This window comes from Nematostella vectensis, chromosome 13, assembly GCF_932526225.1.
Source record: "Nematostella vectensis chromosome 13, jaNemVect1.1, whole genome shotgun sequence".
NCBI lineage: Eukaryota > Metazoa > Cnidaria > Anthozoa > Actiniaria > Edwardsiidae > Nematostella > Nematostella vectensis.
The window spans coordinates 4,487,581-4,507,038 of record NC_064046.1 but is presented as its reverse complement, the minus strand read 5'-3'; the positions used below and the strand labels follow the sequence as shown (position 1 = coordinate 4,507,038).

The following is a 19,458-nucleotide window of genomic DNA, read 5'->3' as shown; positions in this document are numbered from 1 at the left end:
GACAACGGGTGATAATGATAGGATGGTGTTAATGTTGACATAGTAGGAGAAGAAATATGCCGATGCGTGGAAGTAAAGACAACGGGTGATAATGATAGGATGGTGTTAATGTTGACATAGTAGAAGAAGAAATATGCCGATGCGTGGAAGTAAAGACAACGGGTGATAATGATAGGATGGTGTTAATGTTGACATAGTAGAAGAAGAAGTATACTGATGCGTGGAAGTAAAGACAACGGGTGATAATGATAGGATGGTGTTAATGTTGACATCAAGTAGAAGAAGAAATATGCTGATGCGTGGAAGAAAAGACAACGGGTGATAATGATAGGATGGTGTTAATGTTGACATAGTAGAAGAAGAGATATACTGATGCGTGGAAGTAAAGACAACGGGTGATAATGATAGGATGGTGTTAATGTTGACATAGTAGGAGAAGAAATATGCTGATGCGTGGAAGAAAAGACAACGGGTGATAATGATAGGATGGTGTTAATGTTGACATAGTACAAGAAGAGATATACTGATGCGTGGAAGTAAAGACAACGGGTGATAATGATAGGATGGTGTTAATGTTGACATCAAGTAGAAGAAGAAATATGCTGATGCGTGGAAGAAAAGACAACGGGTGATAATGATAGGATGGTGTTAATGTTGACATAGTAGAAGAAGAGATATACTGATGCGTGGAAGTAAAGACAACGGGTGATAATGATAGGATGGTGTTAATGTTGACATAGTAGAAGAAGAAATATGCCGATGCGTGGAAGTAAAGACAACGGGTGATAATGATAGGATGGTGTTAATGTTGACATAGTAGAAGAAGAAGTATACTGATGCGTGGAAGTAAAGACAACGGGTGATAATGATAGGATGGTGTTAATGTTGACATCAATTTGAAGAAGAAGTATGCTGATGCGTGGAAGAAAAGACAACGGGTGATAATGATAGGATGGTGTTAATGTTGACATAGTAGAAGAAGAGATATACTGATGCGTGGAAGTAAAGACAACGGGTGATAATGATAGGATGGTGTTAATGTTGACATAGTAGAAGAAGAAATTTGCTGATGCGTGGAAGTAAAGACAACGGGTGATAATGATAGGATGGTGTTAATGTTGACATAGTAGAAGAAGAAATATGCTGATGCGTGGACGAAAAGACAACGGGTGATAATGATAGGATGGTGTTAATGTTGACATAGTAGAAGAAGAAGTATACTGATGCGTGGAAGAAAAGACAACGGGTGATAATGATAGGATGATGTTAATGTTGACATAGTAGAAGAAGAAATATGCTGATGCGTGGAAGAAAAGACAACGGGTGATAATGATAGGATGGTGTTAATGTTGACATAGTAGGAGAAGAAATATGCCGATGCGTGGAAGTAAAGACAACGGGTGATAATGATAGGATGGTGTTAATGTTGACATAGTAGAAGAAGAAATATGCCGATGCGTGGAAGTAAAGACAACGGGTGATAATGATAGGATGGTGTTAATGTTGACATAGTAGAAGAAGAAGTATACTGATGCGTGGAAGTAAAGACAACGGGTGATAATGATAGGATGGTGTTAATGTTGACATCAAGTAGAAGAAGAAGTATGCTGATGCGTGGAAGAAAAGACAACGGGTGATAATGATAGGATGGTGTTAATGTTGACATAGTAGAAGAAGAGATATACTGATGCGTGGAAGTAAAGACAACGGGTGATAATGATAGGATGGTGTTAATGTTGACATAGTAGGAGAAGAAATATGCTGATGCGTGGAAGAAAAGACAACGGGTGATAATGATAGGATGGTGTTAATGTTGACATAGTACAAGAAGAGATATACTGATGCGTGGAAGTAAAGACAACGGGTGATAATGATAGGATGGTGTTAATGTTGACATCAAGTAGAAGAAGAAATATGCTGATGCGTGGAAGAAAAGACAACGGGTGATAATGATAGGATGGTGTTAATGTTGACATAGTAGAAGAAGAGATATACTGATGCGTGGAAGAAAAGACAACGGGTGATGATGATAAGATGGTGTTAATGTTGACATCAAGTAGAAGAAGAGATATGCTGATGCGTGGAAGTAAAGACAACGGGTGATAATGATAGGATGGTGTTAATGTTGACATAGTAGAAGAAGAAGTATACTGATGCGTGGAAGTAAAGACAACGGGTGATAATGATAGGATGGTGTTAATGTTGACATAGTAGAAGAAGAAATATGCCGATGCGTGGAAGAAAAGACAACGGGCGATAATGATAGGATGGTGTTAATGTTGACATAGTAGAAGAAGAAGTATGCTGATGCGTGGAAGAAAAGACAACGGGTGATAATGATAGGATGGTGTTAATGTTGACATAGTACAAGAAGAGATATACTGATGCGTGGAAGTAAAGACAACGGGTGATAATGATAGGATGGTGTTAATGTTGACATCAAGTACAAGAAGAAATATGCTGATGCGTGGAAGAAAAGACAACAGGTGATAATGATAGGATGGTGTTAATGTTGACATAGTACAAGAAGAGATATACTGATGCGTGGAAGTAAAGACAACGGGTGATAATGATAGGATGGTGTTAATGTTGACATAGTAGAAGAAGAAGTATACTGATGCGTGGAAGAAAAGACAACGGGTGATAATGATAGGATGATGTTAATGTTGACATAGTAGAAGAAGAAATATTCCGATGCGTGGAAGAAAAGACAACGGGTGATAATGGTAGGATGGTGTTAATGTTGACATAGTAGAAGAAGAAATATGCTGATGCGTGGAAGTAAAGACAACGGGTGATAATGATAGGATGGTGTTAATGTTGACATAGTAGAAGAAGAAATATGCTGATGCGTGGACGAAAAGACAACGGGTGATAATGGTAGGATGGTGTTAATGTTGACATAGTACAAGAAGAAGTATACTGATGCGTGGAAGAAAAGACAACGGGTGATAATGATAGGATGATGTTAATGTTGACATAGTAGAAGAAGAAATATGCTGATGCGTGGAAGAAAAGACAACGGGTGATAATGATAGGATGGTGTTAATGTTGACATAGTAGGAGAAGAAATATGCCGATGCGTGGAAGTAAAGACAACGGGTGATAATGATAGGATGGTGTTAATGTTGACATAGTAGAAGAAGAAATATGCCGATGCGTGGAAGTAAAGACAACGGGTGATAATGATAGGATGGTGTTAATGTTGACATAGTAGAAGAAGAAGTATACTGATGCGTGGAAGTAAAGACAACGGGTGATAATGATAGGATGGTGTTAATGTTGACATCAAGTAGAAGAAGAAGTATGCTGATGCGTGGAAGAAAAGACAACGGGTGATAATGATAGGATGGTGTTAATGTTGACATAGTAGAAGAAGAGATATACTGATGCGTGGAAGTAAAGACAACGGGTGATAATGATAGGATGGTGTTAATGTTGACATAGTAGGAGAAGAAATATGCTGATGCGTGGAAGAAAAGACAACGGGTGATAATGATAGGATGGTGTTAATGTTGACATAGTACAAGAAGAGATATACTGATGCGTGGAAGTAAAGACAACGGGTGATAATGATAGGATGGTGTTAATGTTGACATCAAGTAGAAGAAGAAATATGCTGATGCGTGGAAGAAAAGACAACGGGTGATAATGATAGGATGGTGTTAATGTTGACATAGTAGAAGAAGAGATATACTGATGCGTGGAAGAAAAGACAACGGGTGATGATGATAAGATGGTGTTAATGTTGACATCAAGTAGAAGAAGAGATATGCTGATGCGTGGAAGTAAAGACAACGGGTGATAATGATAGGATGGTGTTAATGTTGACATAGTAGAAGAAGAAGTATACTGATGCGTGGAAGTAAAGACAACGGGTGATAATGATAGGATGGTGTTAATGTTGACATAGTAGAAGAAGAAATATGCCGATGCGTGGAAGAAAAGACAACGGGCGATAATGATAGGATGGTGTTAATGTTGACATAGTAGAAGAAGAAGTATGCTGATGCGTGGAAGAAAAGACAACGGGTGATAATGATAGGATGGTGTTAATGTTGACATAGTACAAGAAGAGATATACTGATGCGTGGAAGTAAAGACAACGGGTGATAATGATAGGATGGTGTTAATGTTGACATCAAGTACAAGAAGAAATATGCTGATGCATGGAAGAAAAGACAACAGGTGATAATGATAGGATGGTGTTAATGTTGACATAGTACAAGAAGAGATATACTGATGCGTGGAAGTAAAGACAACGGGTGATAATGATAGGATGGTGTTAATGTTGACATAGTAGAAGAAGAAGTATACTGATGCGTGGAAGAAAAGACAACGGGTGATAATGATAGGATGATGTTAATGTTGACATAGTAGAAGAAGAAATATTCCGATGCGTGGAAGAAAAGACAACGGGTGATAATGGTAGGATGGTGTTAATGTTGACATAGTAGAAGAAGAAATATGCTGATGCGTGGAAGTAAAGACAACGGGTGATAATGATAGGATGGTGTTAATGTTGACATAGTAGAAGAAGAAATATGCTGATGCGTGGACGAAAAGACAACGGGTGATAATGATAGGATGGTGTTAATGTTGACATAGTAGAAGAAGAAGTATACTGATGCGTGGAAGAAAAGACAACGGGTGATAATGATAGGATGATGTTAATGTTGACATAGTAGAAGAAGAAATATGCTGATGCGTGGAAAAGACAACGGGTGATAATGATAGGATGGTGTTAATGTTGACATAGTAGGAGAAGAAATATGCCGATGCGTGGAAGTAAAGACAACGGGTGATAATGATAGGATGGTGTTAATGTTGACATAGTAGAAGAAGAAATATGCCGATGCGTGGAAGTAAAGACAACGGGTGATAATGATAGGATGGTGTTAATGTTGACATAGTAGAAGAAGAAGTATACTGATGCGTGGAAGTAAAGACAACGGGTGATAATGATAGGATGGTGTTAATGTTGACATAGTAGAAGAAGAAGTATGCTGATGCGTGGAAGAAAAGACAACGGGTGATAATGATAGGATGGTGTTAATGTTGACATAGTACAAGAAGAGATATACTGATGCGTGGAAGTAAAGACAACGGGTGATAATGATAGGATGGTGTTAATGTTGACATCAAGTACAAGAAGAAATATGCTGATGCGTGGAAGAAAAGACAACAGGTGATAATGATAGGATGGTGTTAATGTTGACATAGTACAAGAAGAGATATACTGATGCGTGGAAGTAAAGACAACGGGTGATAATGATAGGATGGTGTTAATGTTGACATAGTAGAAGAAGAAGTATACTGATGCGTGGAAGAAAAGACAACGGGTGATAATGATAGGATGATGTTAATGTTGACATAGTAGAAGAAGAAATATTCCGATGCGTGGAAGAAAAGACAACGGGTGATAATGGTAGGATGGTGTTAATGTTGACATAGTAGAAGAAGAAATATGCTGATGCGTGGAAGTAAAGACAACGGGTGATAATGATAGGATGGTGTTAATGTTGACATAGTAGAAAAAGAAATATGCTGATGCGTGGACGAAAAGACAACGGGTGATAATGATAGGATGGTGTTAATGTTGACATAGTAGAAGAAGAATTATACTGATGCGTGGAAGAAAAGACAACGGGTGATAATGATAGGATGATGTTAATGTTGACATAGTAGAAGAAGAAATATGCTGATGCGTGGAAGAAAAGACAACGGGTGATAATGATAGGATGGTGTTAATGTTGACATAGTAGGAGAAGAAATATGCCGATGCGTGGAAGTAAAGACAACGGGTGATAATGATAGGATGGTGTTAATGTTGACATAGTAGAAGAAGAAATATGCCGATGCGTGGAAGTAAAGACAACGGGTGATAATGATAGGATGGTGTTAATGTTGACATAGTAGAAGAAGAAGTATACTGATGCGTGGAAGTAAAGACAACGGGTGATAATGATAGGATGGTGTTAATGTTGACATCAAGTAGAAGAAGAAGTATGCTGATGCGTGGAAGAAAAGACAACGGGTGATAATGATAGGATGGTGTTAATGTTGACATAGTAGAAGAAGAGATATACTGATGCGTGGAAGTAAAGACAACGGGTGATAATGATAGGATGGTGTTAATGTTGACATAGTAGGAGAAGAAATATGCTGATGCGTGGAAGAAAAGACAACGGGTGATAATGATAGGATGGTGTTAATGTTGACATAGTACAAGAAGAGATATACTGATGCGTGGAAGTAAAGACAACGGGTGATAATGATAGGATGGTGTTAATGTTGACATCAAGTAGAAGAAGAAATATGCTGATGCGTGGAAGAAAAGACAACGGGTGATAATGATAGGATGGTGTTAATGTTGACATAGTAGAAGAAGAGATATACTGATGCGTGGAAGAAAAGACAACGGGTGATGATGATAAGATGGTGTTAATGTTGACATCAAGTAGAAGAAGAGATATGCTGATGCGTGGAAGTAAAGACAACGGGTGATAATGATAGGATGGTGTTAATGTTGACATAGTAGAAGAAGAAGTATACTGATGCGTGGAAGTAAAGACAACGGGTGATAATGATAGGATGGTGTTAATGTTGACATAGTAGAAGAAGAAATATGCCGATGCGTGGAAGAAAAGACAACGGGTGATAATGATAGGATGGTGTTAGTGTTGACATAGTAGAAGAAGAGATATACTGATGCGTGGAAGTAAAGACAACGGGTGATAATGATAGGATGGTGTTAATGTTGACATAGTAGAAGAAGAAATATGCTGATGCGTGGACGAAAAGACAACGGGTGATAATGATAGGATGGTGTTAATGTTGACATAGTAGAAGAAGAAGTATACTGATGCGTGGAAGAAAAGACAACGGGTGATAATGATAGGATGATGTTAATGTTGACATAGTAGAAGAAGAAATATGCTGATGCGTGGAAGAAAAGACAACGGGTGATAATGATAGGATGGTGTTAATGTTGACATAGTAGGAGAAGAAATATGCCGATGCGTGGAAGTAAAGACAACGGGTGATAATGATAGGATGGTGTTAATGTTGACATAGTAGAAGAAGAAATATGCCGATGCGTGGAAGTAAAGACAACGGGTGATAATGATAGGATGGTGTTAATGTTGACATAGTAGAAGAAGAAGTATACTGATGCGTGGAAGTAAAGACAACGGGTGATAATGATAGGATGGTGTTAATGTTGACATCAAGTAGAAGAAGAAGTATGCTGATGCGTGGAAGAAAAGACAACGGGTGATAATGATAGGATGGTGTTAATGTTGACATAGTAGAAGAAGAGATATACTGATGCGTGGAAGTAAAGACAACGGGTGATAATGATAGGATGGTGTTAATGTTGACATAGTAGGAGAAGAAATATGCTGATGCGTGGAAGAAAAGACAACGGGTGATAATGATAGGATGGTGTTAATGTTGACATAGTACAAGAAGAGATATACTGATGCGTGGAAGTAAAGACAACGGGTGATAATGATAGGATGGTGTTAATGTTGACATCAAGTAGAAGAAGAAATATGCTGATGCGTGGAAGAAAAGACAACGGGTGATAATGATAGGATGGTGTTAATGTTGACATAGTAGAAGAAGAGATATACTGATGCGTGGAAGAAAAGACAACGGGTGATGATGATAAGATGGTGTTAATGTTGACATCAAGTAGAAGAAGAGATATGCTGATGCGTGGAAGTAAAGACAACGGGTGATAATGATAGGATGGTGTTAATGTTGACATAGTAGAAGAAGAAGTATACTGATGCGTGGAAGTAAAGACAACGGGTGATAATGATAGGATGGTGTTAATGTTGACATAGTAGAAGAAGAAATATGCCGATGCGTGGAAGAAAAGACAACGGGCGATAATGATAGGATGGTGTTAATGTTGACATAGTAGAAGAAGAAGTATGCTGATGCGTGGAAGAAAAGACAACGGGTGATAATGATAGGATGGTGTTAATGTTGACATAGTACAAGAAGAGATATACTGATGCGTGGAAGTAAAGACAACGGGTGATAATGATAGGATGGTGTTAATGTTGACATCAAGTACAAGAAGAAATATGCTGATGCGTGGAAGAAAAGACAACAGGTGATAATGATAGGATGGTGTTAATGTTGACATAGTACAAGAAGAGATATACTGATGCGTGGAAGTAAAGACAACGGGTGATAATGATAGGATGGTGTTAATGTTGACATAGTAGAATAAGAAGTATACTGATGCGTGGAAGAAAAGACAACGGGTGATAATGATAGGATGATGTTAATGTTGACATAGTAGAAGAAGAAATATTCCGATGCGTGGAAGAAAAGACAACGGGTGATAATGGTAGGATGGTGTTAATGTTGACATAGTAGAAGAAGAAATATGCTGATGCGTGGAAGTAAAGACAACGGGTGATAATGATAGGATGGTGTTAATGTTGACATAGTAGAAGAAGAAATATGCTGATGCGTGGACGAAAAGACAACGGGTGATAATGATAGGATGGTGTTAATGTTGACATAGTAGAAGAAGAAGTATACTGATGCGTGGAAGAAAAGACAACGGGTGATAATGATAGGATGATGTTAATGTTGACATAGTAGAAGAAGAAATATGCTGATGCGTGGAAGAAAAGACAACGGGTGATAATGATAGGATGGTGTTAATGTTGACATAGTAGGAGAAGAAATATGCCGATGCGTGGAAGTAAAGACAACGGGTGATAATGATAGGATGGTGTTAATGTTGACATAGTAGAAGAAGAAATATGCCGATGCGTGGAAGTAAAGACAACGGGTGATAATGATAGGATGGTGTTAATGTTGACATAGTAAAAGAAGAAGTATACTGATGCGTGGAAGTAAAGACAACGGGTGATAATGATAGGATGGTGTTAATGTTGACATCAAGTAGAAGAAGAAGTATGCTGATGCGTGGAAGAAAAGACAACGGGTGATAATGATAGGATGGTGTTAATGTTGACATAGTAGAAGAAGAGATATACTGATGCGTGGAGGTAAAGACAACGGGTGATAATGATAGGATGGTGTTAATGTTGACATAGTAGGAGAAGAAGTATACTGATGCGTGGAAGAAAAGACAACGGGTGATAATGATAGGATGGTGTTAATGTTGACATAGTACAAGAAGAGATATACTGATGCGTGGAAGTAAAGACAACGGGTGATAATGATAGGATGGTGTTAATGTTGACATCAAGTAGAAGAAGAAATATGCTGATGCGTGGAAGAAAAGACAACGGGTGATAATGATAGGATGGTGTTAATGTTGACATAGTAGAAGAAGAGATATACTGATGCGTGGAAGTAAAGACAACGGGTGATAATGATAGGATGGTGTTAATGTTGACATAGTAGAAGAAGAAATATGCCGATGCGTGGAAGTAAAGACAACGGGTGATAATGATAGGATGGTGTTAATGTTGACATAGTAGAAGAAGAAGTATACTGATGCGTGGAAGTAAAGACAACGGGTGATAATGATAGGATGGTGTTAATGTTGACATCAAGTAGAAGAAGAAGTATGCTGATGCGTGGAAGAAAAGACAACGGGTGATAATGATAGGATGGTGTTAATGTTGACATAGTAGAAGAAGAGATATACTGATGCGTGGAAGTAAAGACAACGGGTGATAATGATAGGATGGTGTTAATGTTGACATAGTAGGAGAAGAAATATGCTGATGCGTGGACGAAAAGACAACGGGTGATAATGATAGGATGGTGTTAATGTTGACATAGTAGAAGAAGAAATATGCTGATGCGTGGACGAAAAGACAACGGGTGATAATGATAGGATGGTGTTAATGTTGACATCAAGTACAAGAAGAAATATGCTGATGCGTGGAAGAAAAGACAACAGGTGATAATGATAGGATGGTGTTAATGTTGACATAGTACAAGAAGAGATATACTGATGCGTGGAAGTAAAGACAACGGGTGATAATGATAGGATGGTGTTAATGTTGACATAGTAGAATAAGAAGTATACTGATGCGTGGAAGAAAAGACAACGGGTGATAATGATAGGATGATGTTAATGTTGACATAGTAGAAGAAGAAATATTCCGATGCGTGGAAGAAAAGACAACGGGTGATAATGGTAGGATGGTGTTAATGTTGACATAGTAGAAGAAGAAATATGCTGATGCGTGGAAGTAAAGACAACGGGTGATAATGATAGGATGGTGTTAATGTTGACATAGTAGAAGAAGAAATATGCTGATGCGTGGACGAAAAGACAACGGGTGATAATGATAGGATGGTGTTAATGTTGACATAGTAGAAGAAGAAGTATACTGATGCGTGGAAGAAAAGACAACGGGTGATAATGATAGGATGATGTTAATGTTGACATAGTAGAAGAAGAAATATGCTGATGCGTGGAAGAAAAGACAACGGGTGATAATGATAGGATGGTGTTAATGTTGACATAGTAGGAGAAGAAATATGCCGATGCGTGGAAGTAAAGACAACGGGTGATAATGATAGGATGGTGTTAATGTTGACATAGTAGAAGAAGAAATATGCCGATGCGTGGAAGTAAAGACAACGGGTGATAATGATAGGATGGTGTTAATGTTGACATAGTAGAAGAAGAAGTATACTGATGCGTGGAAGTAAAGACAACGGGTGATAATGATAGGATGGTGTTAATGTTGACATCAAGTAGAAGAAGAAGTATGCTGATGCGTGGAAGAAAAGACAACGGGTGATAATGATAGGATGGTGTTAATGTTGACATAGTAGAAGAAGAGATATACTGATGCGTGGAAGTAAAGACAACGGGTGATAAGGATAGGATGGTGTTAATGTTGACATAGTAGGAGAAGAAATATGCTGATGCGTGGAAGAAAAGACAACGGGTGATAATGATAGGATGGTGTTAATGTTGACATAGTACAAGAAGAGATATACTGATGCGTGGAAGTAAAGACAACGGGTGATAATGATAGGATGGTGTTAATGTTGACATCAAGTAGAAGAAGAAATATGCTGATGCGTGGAAGAAAAGACAACGGGTGATAATGATAGGATGGTGTTAATGTTGACATAGTAGAAGAAGAGATATACTGATGCGTGGAAGTAAAGACAACGGGTGATAATGATAGGATGGTGTTAATGTTGACATAGTAGAAGAAGAAATATGCCGATGCGTGGAAGTAAAGACAACGGGTGATAATGATAGGATGGTGTTAATGTTGACATAGTAGAAGAAGAAGTATACTGATGCGTGGAAGTAAAGACAACGGGTGATAATGATAGGATGGTGTTAATGTTGACATCAAGTAGAAGAAGAAGTATGCTGATGCGTGGAAGAAAAGACAACGGGTGATAATGATAGGATGGTGTTAATGTTGACATAGTAGAAGAAGAGATATACTGATGCGTGGAAGTAAAGACAACGGGTGATAATGATAGGATGGTGTTAATGTTGACATAGTAGGAGAAGAAATATGCTGATGCGTGGAAGAAAAGACAACGGGTGATAATGATAGGATGGTGTTAATGTTGACATAGTACAAGAAGAGATATACTGATGCGTGGAAGTAAAGACAACGGGTGATAATGATAGGATGGTGTTAATGTTGACATCAAGTACAAGAAGAAATATGCTGATGCGTGGAAGAAAAGACAACGGGTGATAATGATAGGATGGTGTTAATGTTGACATAGTAGAAGAAGAGATATACTGATGCGTGGAAGAAAAGACAACGGGTGATGATGATAAGATGGTGTTAATGTTGACATCAAGTAGAAGAAGAGATATGCTGATGCGTGGAAGTAAAGACAACGGGTGATAATGATAGGATGGTGTTAATGTTGACATAGTAGAAGAAGAAATATGCTGATGCGTGGAAGAAAAGAAAACGGGTGATAATGATAGGATAATGTTAATGTTGACATAGTAGAAGAAGAAATATGCTGATGCGTGGAAGAAAAGACAACGGGTGATAATGATAGGATGGTGTTAATGTTGACATAGTAGAAGAAGAAATATGCCGATGCGTGGAAGAAAAGACAACGGGTGATAATGATAGGATGGTGTTAATGTTGACATAGTAGAAGAAGAAATATGCTGATGCGTGGAAGAAAAGACAACGGGTGATAATGATAGGATGATGTTAATGTTGACATAGTAGAAGAAGAAATATGCCGATGCGTGGAAGTAAAGACAACGGGTGATAATGATAGGATGGTGTTAATGTTGACATAGTAGAAGAAGAAATATGCCGATGCGTGGAAGTAAAGACAACGGGTGATAATGATAGGATGGTGTTAATGTTGACATAGTAGAAGAAGAAGTATATTGATGCGTGGAAGAAAAGACAACGGGTGATAATGATAGGATGGTGTTAATGTTGACATAGTAGAAGAAGAAATATGCCGATGCGTGGAAGAAAAGACAACGGGTGATAATGATAGGATGGTGATAATGTTGACATAGTAGAAGAAGAAATATGCCGATGCGTGGAAGTAAAGACAACGGGTGATAATGATAGGATGGTGTTAATGTTGACATAGTAGAAGAAGAAATATGCTGATGCGTGGAAGAAAAGACAACGGGTGATAATGATAGGATGGTGTTAATGTTGACATAGTAGAAGAAGAAGTATACTGATGCGTGGAAGAAAAGACAACGGGTGATAATGATAGGATGATGTTAATGTTGACATAGTAGAAGAAGAAATATGCTGATGCGTGGAAGAAAAGACAACGGGTGATAATGATAGGATGGTGTTAATGTTGACATAGTAGGAGAAGAAATATGCCGATGCGTGGAAGTAAAGACAACGGGTGATAATGATAGGATGGTGTTAATGTTGACATAGTAGAAGAAGAAATAAGCCGATGCGTGGAAGTAAAGACAACGGGTGATAATGATAGGATGGTGTTAATGTTGACATAGTAGAAGAAGAAGTATACTGATGCGTGGAAGTAAAGACAACGGGTGATAATGATAGGATGGTGTTAATGTTGACATCAAGTAGAAGAAGAAGTATGCTGATGCGTGGAAGAAAAGACAACGGGTGATAATGATAGGATGGTGTTAATGTTGACATAGTAGAAAAAGAGATATACTGATGCGTGGAAGTAAAGACAACGGGTGATAATGATAGGATGGTGTTAATGTTGACATAGTAGGAGAAGAAATATGCTGATGCGTGGAAGAAAAGACAACGGGTGATAATGATAGGATGGTGTTAATGTTGACATAGTACAAGAAGAGATATACTGATGCGTGGAAGTAAAGACAACGGGTGATAATGATAGGATGGTGTTAATGTTGACATAGTAGAAGAAGAAATATGCTGATGCGTGGAAGAAAAGACAACGGGTGATAATGATAGGATGGTGTTAATGTTGACATAGTAGAAGAAGAAGTATACTGATGCGTGGAAGAAAAGACAACGGGTGATAATGATAGGATGATGTTAATGTTGACATAGTAGAAGAAGAAATATGCTGATGCGTGGAAGAAAAGACAACGGGTGATAATGATAGGATGGTGTTAATGTTGACATAGTAGGAGAAGAAATATGCCGATGCGTGGAAGTAAAGACAACGGGTGATAATGATAGGATGGTGTTAATGTTGACATAGTAGAAGAAGAAATAAGCCGATGCGTGGAAGTAAAGACAACGGGTGATAATGATAGGATGGTGTTAATGTTGACATAGTAGAAGAAGAAGTATACTGATGCGTGGAAGTAAAGACAACGGGTGATAATGATAGGATGGTGTTAATGTTGACATCAAGTAGAAGAAGAAGTATGCTGATGCGTGGAAGAAAAGACAACGGGTGATAATGATAGGATGGTGTTAATGTTGACATAGTAGAAAAAGAGATATACTGATGCGTGGAAGTAAAGACAACGGGTGATAATGATAGGATGGTGTTAATGTTGACATAGTAGGAGAAGAAATATGCTGATGCGTGGAAGAAAAGACAACGGGTGATAATGATAGGATGGTGTTAATGTTGACATAGTACAAGAAGAGATATACTGATGCGTGGAAGTAAAGACAACGGGTGATAATGATAGGATGGTGTTAATGTTGACATCAAGTAGAAGAAGAAATATGCTGATGCGTGGAAGAAAAGACAACGGGTGATAATGATAGGATGGTGTTAATGTTGACATAGTAGAAGAAGAGATATACTGATGCGTGGAAGTAAAGACAACGGGTGATAATGATAGGATGGTGTTAATGTTGACATCAAGTAGTAGAAGAAATATGCTGATGCGTGGAAGAAAAGACAACGGGTGATAATGATAGGATGGTGTTAATGTTGACATAGTAGAAGAAGAAATATGCCGATGCGTGGAAGTAAAGACAACGGGTGATAATGATAGGATGGTGTTAATGTTGACATAGTAGAAGAAGAAGTATATTGATGCGTGGAAGAAAAGACAACGGGTGATAATGATAGGATGGTGTTAATGTTGACATAGTAGAAGAAGAAATATGCTGATGCGTGGAAGCAAAGACAACGGGTGATAATGATTGGATGGTGTTAATGTTGACATAGTAGAAGAAGAAGTATGCCGATGCTGCTAAAAGTGATATTGATATGTAGTGGTTATAAGAGATTTAGTAGCCTGCAATGCAGGCATTCACCCGGTTTTTTTATAGCGAAAAACCTGCCTCGAGCGATTCGTAGCCGCCATCTTGGATGTTTTCATTTTGCTCAAAATCCAAGATGGCGGCTATAAAAACACCGGGTAACCACCTGCTGAGAGTGGGTACTCTGGGTACTCTGGGTAATTTTAAATATGGCGTCATCAACCGTCATATTGAAAATCACCTATAGAAGACTAGGAGACGAGGTTGGTTGGTGTATAAAGAATAAGAAGGCAAGAAAAAAATGAAAGCGGGAAGAATAGGGACATAATAAGACAAGAGGACTGATTGACTGGAGATTGACATCTGTCAACCAGGTTTATGAAAGAAAATTGCCTGATGATGGAGTGATGATAATGACGACGACGATGATAATAAATGATGATTTCTTAACTTATAGTGCGCAAATATCAATAATACAGTTTTAAATGCTTGTAAAAGAGGAGAAAAACTTGGTTGTGTAGCTTACCTTAATTCCGTGGTGGTTTTTATCAGTTCTGTTCTGAACTTTTCTCCCTCCTGCTCAGAATGTTTGAGCATCTTCCTCAGCATTTCATTCTCTCGTTCCATGTACGAGATTTTCTTGGCCAGACTTCTGTTTTTGTCTTGTTCCATTTCAACATCTATTCTTCGCATACTAAGCTCTCTAATAGAAATAAATTGGAATATATATGTCATGTAGTAAAGCTCCATGTTTGAGAAATAAAAAGCGCTTTGGCGAGAAAATAGAGTTTGTCTCATTTTAAAGTTTTTTCAAACCGCGCAAAATACTGAAAGTGCCCTTTTTAGCCAAACCTTTGTCATTGTTATCAAGCCAAATTATGTGATAAAATACCGATATATAGCCATCAAAAAGCAACATTTTATACTTCTATTTCCAAATTCAAACAGATATTGTATTTTGCTAGGGTGACAAATAGCGGTTGAACAATAAGAAAAGGACTCTAATTACTGCAAGGGCTTGGCTACATGTACGCGCTATTTCCCGTGCAGCTCTGCCTCTAGAAACGCCATGGCAAAGCCAATGGTGATCATATAAGTTTTATTGAGAAAATAGAAAACAAAAAACAAAAGAACCATCCTATATAGTTCCAGGCGTTCTTACCCGAGTTTCTGAACGAGTCCTGTTGCTGTTAAGAGTTGTTACGTAATAGGAGAGCTCGACCCAGACCCAAAGAAACCCGCGGTGAAAGCCTTGGAATAGGAGCAGGACTAGGTCTTTCACTCACCTCACTTTGCTGTCAATCTGCATTTCAAGTGTATCAGCCCATAGCTGGCTTGCTCGTAGCTGTTTCTCTACTTCCCTATAAATTAGAATGCATTTTTTACGTTACGTTTATACCAGCAATCAAACATTATTCTGACTTCCCATAAGTTATTACGGTACAAGTAATAAGACTACAAGCATCATCATAATCGTCACCAACACCAACACCAACACCGTCATCATCATCATCATAACTTATTCATCATTATCATCATCATCATCATCCTGGAACTACAGACAAGCTGTAAAGTGACAAGGTGGTCTGCGTATATGTTAAATAAAGGGAATAAACCGACTCATGTTTCGCTTCGGGTCTCTTCTTGGGAACCCCTAGCTTCTAACGCCGTAAAGGAGTAGTGCCTCTGATGTACATTATGACCTTGTAAATAATGTTAATTGTATTTAGAGTCGTAGCAGGCCGGGTAAGATTGTTGGGGGGGGGGGCACAATACAGAAAAATTAAGAAAATATTGGAGGCACAGCCACGCCCCTTCTGAGTTTATTTATATTTTTTTAAATATTGGGGGGGGGGGGGGCACATGCCCCCAGTGCCACACCCCCTGCTACGGCCCTGGTATTGTATAGTATTGACGTTAGCACGAGCTCTTTGTCTGAGCAAAAAAAAGGAAGCTAACCTCTTAAGCCCCGTGCAAACTGCGCCAGCATTGCCTGCGAGACGCTGGCCCAGAAATGTTGAAACAGTTTGAACACCGTGTTGGAGGTGCTGGCTGGTGCTGATGGGAGCTGGCGAAGGTTGGCGAAATTGTGATTGAGTTTAAACTTTTGGCCAGCATCTTTTTTGTCTCGTGGTCATTTGAGCATATCGTAGCTTTGTTGGCGCAGTTTGCACCCGAACCCAGCAATGCTGGGCTCATTTGCATCGTTTTCATAGAAAAAAATTACTCACAACCGAATAATGCTGTCATTTCAAAAAGAATAAACGTTACCGCATGTACAATTAAAGAAAACATCGCAAATTTGTTGTCGTGAAACCGATTTATGACTGAAATGTATCTTGCAGAACACAATCCCACGTGTTACTTTCTAATTATCATATTTAATGCGCTGTTTTTTATCGTCCTCTTATCACTCGTAGTCATAAAAATGACGACCGCTACAACATCAGGAGACAAAAAGACCCGAATTTAACCAGAATCCAGTGGAATCTTGGTTGTCATTTGAAAACACAAGTAAAATGATGGAGTCTTGGGTTGCCTTTGGTCCCGTCCCCCCACCGACCGACCGACCAGCGTGAACTTACTACCGACCGAGCAACATGCTGGCCATGTGTTGGGGCATTTTGCACACCGCTGGTCCAGCAATGCTGGCGAGTTTATACAGGGCTTTATGCGGTCGGTCGGTCACAAACAAACAATCATAATCAATCAATCACAATCAATTAATCAAAATCAATCAATCACAATTAACCAACCGATATCAATCAATCAGCCAACCGATCAATCATAAGTCCTCACAGCAGAATTTCCTTGCAAGTTTTCAACACACCTTTTCTGATCGGTAATGTTTTCCAACTCTGAGCAGCTAAGTGCACATCCCATTACCACCTGGAGGACCTCTAAAAACTAAGGTATCCCTTCAGGAAGAGATGATAAAAGATCCAAATCAGCACAAATCGTGCAGGCGTGTCTCTCAGAAAAGCTCAGTTAGTTTTCTTTGCTGCTAAGCGACAGCATGTAACGCGGATAATGAGGCTTTGTTACGTTTTGTTCCTACGCGCGCGCCAAGTCAACCGATGAAGTCTATGCGCGCCCTGACACGCGTCCCGCAATATAGGTAGCCCAAGCTCTTTATTTGTCCCTAATGATATTGACGGTAAACATAAGAGAAAAACAAAATAAGATTTTGCGTTTGTGAGATTAGCCTTAGATTTGAACTCTTACCAGAACAAAGTTTGTCTTGCGGTACGTGTCCGGGCATTGTCCCTTCTTGAACTTCGTTCTGGTAAGAGTTCAAATCGTGAATCTTAAATCTTGAAAAGGGCGCTTTAATACGGCCAGAGAACACACAAAAAGTAAACAAAAACACAACACTAGACTACACACATCTTTTCAACAAGTTGTTTTTTATTTTTCACTAATTCTTGTTTTTCTCCGTATGTTTACCGTAAATGTCATTTGGGACAAAGAAAGAGCTTGGGCTACCTGTGGAAAAGCCAGACGTGAAATGCATTCTGAAATTGACTGTGTCTGATACATTTATTTTCTCTTTCCCCGGTGCAAACTGCGCCAGCACCTTGGCGAATTCTAGCCCGACTGACCACAAGACAAAGGAAATGTCAGAAAGTGCATTTCCCATTTTGACATTTCCTTTCTTATAGTCAGTCAAGCGAAAATTCGCCAGCAATCCTGGTGGAGTGCTGGGCCGGAGTTAGGCCGGTTTGTAAACTAACCCAACACATGGCCAGCATGTTGGTAATAAGTTCACGCGTGACTGGCGTTTGATGCATGACGGGACCAAAGGCAACCCAAGACTCCATCATTTTATTTGTGTTTTCAAAAGGCAACCCAAGATTCCGCTGGATTCCGGTTAAATTCGGGTCTGTTTGTCTCCTGATGTTGTAGCAGTCGTTATTTGCACGACAACGAGTGATAAGAGGACGATAAAAAACAACGAATTTAATCTGATAATTAGAAAGTAGCACGTGGGAATGTGATCGGCATGATACATTTCAGTCATATTTATCGTTTTCACGACCAAAAATGTGCGATTTTTTCTTTCATTATAGATGCGGTAACGTTCATTCTTTTTGAAATTACAGCATTATTCGGACGCGAGCTATTTTTTTCTATATAAACTATGCAAACGAGCCCAGCATTGCTGGGTGCAAACTGCTTCAGCAAAGCTGTGATATACTCGAATGACTACGAGACAAAGGAGATACTGGCAAAGTGTTGGCCACAAATTTTTGAACTCAATTAAAACTTCGCAAACACTTGCCAGCACCTCCCAACACGGTGTTCAAACTGCGCAAGCGTTGCTGAGCCAACGTTTAGCCAGCGTCTCACCAGCAATGCTGGCGCTGCTTGTACAGGGTTAAAACACGATGTGAAAACTCCCAGTTTCATGGTCTAGCTAGGGCGGGGACTTGTGTGCTGCAAGCCTGTCTTTCATTGTTCGCTATGTTAGAAATGAGGTTGTACGCTAATCTTTATTTTTTTTTAAACCATAAAATAGCTTTAGGAAGAAAACAACCGTACGGGCTCTATCTGTTGGTGTGCGTCTGATCTTGTGGTCTGCGTCGACAGTTGAATATAGAACTTAACCTAAGCACCTAAAGAAGGCAGATACTGGCTGGCCGAAATTTTTTTAGAAAACCAAATCTACGTTGTGAAAACGTTGCGTGACCGAAACTTAAAGCGGCTGCGAGGAGACTACGTTCTCCTTGCCGTTACCTTTTTCGTTGCGTACGGTTACTAGTACCGCCTGTGTAGCAAGGGTATTGGTGAAAAGTAAAGGAAATAAGCGTGGTGGTCGCGCGAGGGTGGCGAAGGGAAAGGA

General features: G+C 39.1%; 1 protein-coding gene across 1 annotated transcript in view; it reads right to left on the bottom strand.

The window, feature by feature from the left end:
• Nucleotides 1-17,657, bottom strand: part of LOC116618007 — a 32,013-nt gene extending 14,356 nt beyond the window's left edge. Inside the window, exons 1-3 of the mRNA XM_032381225.2 lie at nucleotides 17,446-17,657; nucleotides 15,902-15,976; nucleotides 15,142-15,318 (exon numbers count right to left, since the gene is read on the bottom strand). Coding sequence (XP_032237116.2) covers nucleotides 15,142-15,318; nucleotides 15,902-15,976; nucleotides 17,446-17,498 — 305 coding nt within the window. The 5' untranslated portion in view covers nucleotides 17,499-17,657. The remainder of the gene's footprint in view (nucleotides 1-15,141; nucleotides 15,319-15,901; nucleotides 15,977-17,445) is intronic.
• Nucleotides 17,658-19,458: the final 1,801 nt, after the last annotated feature.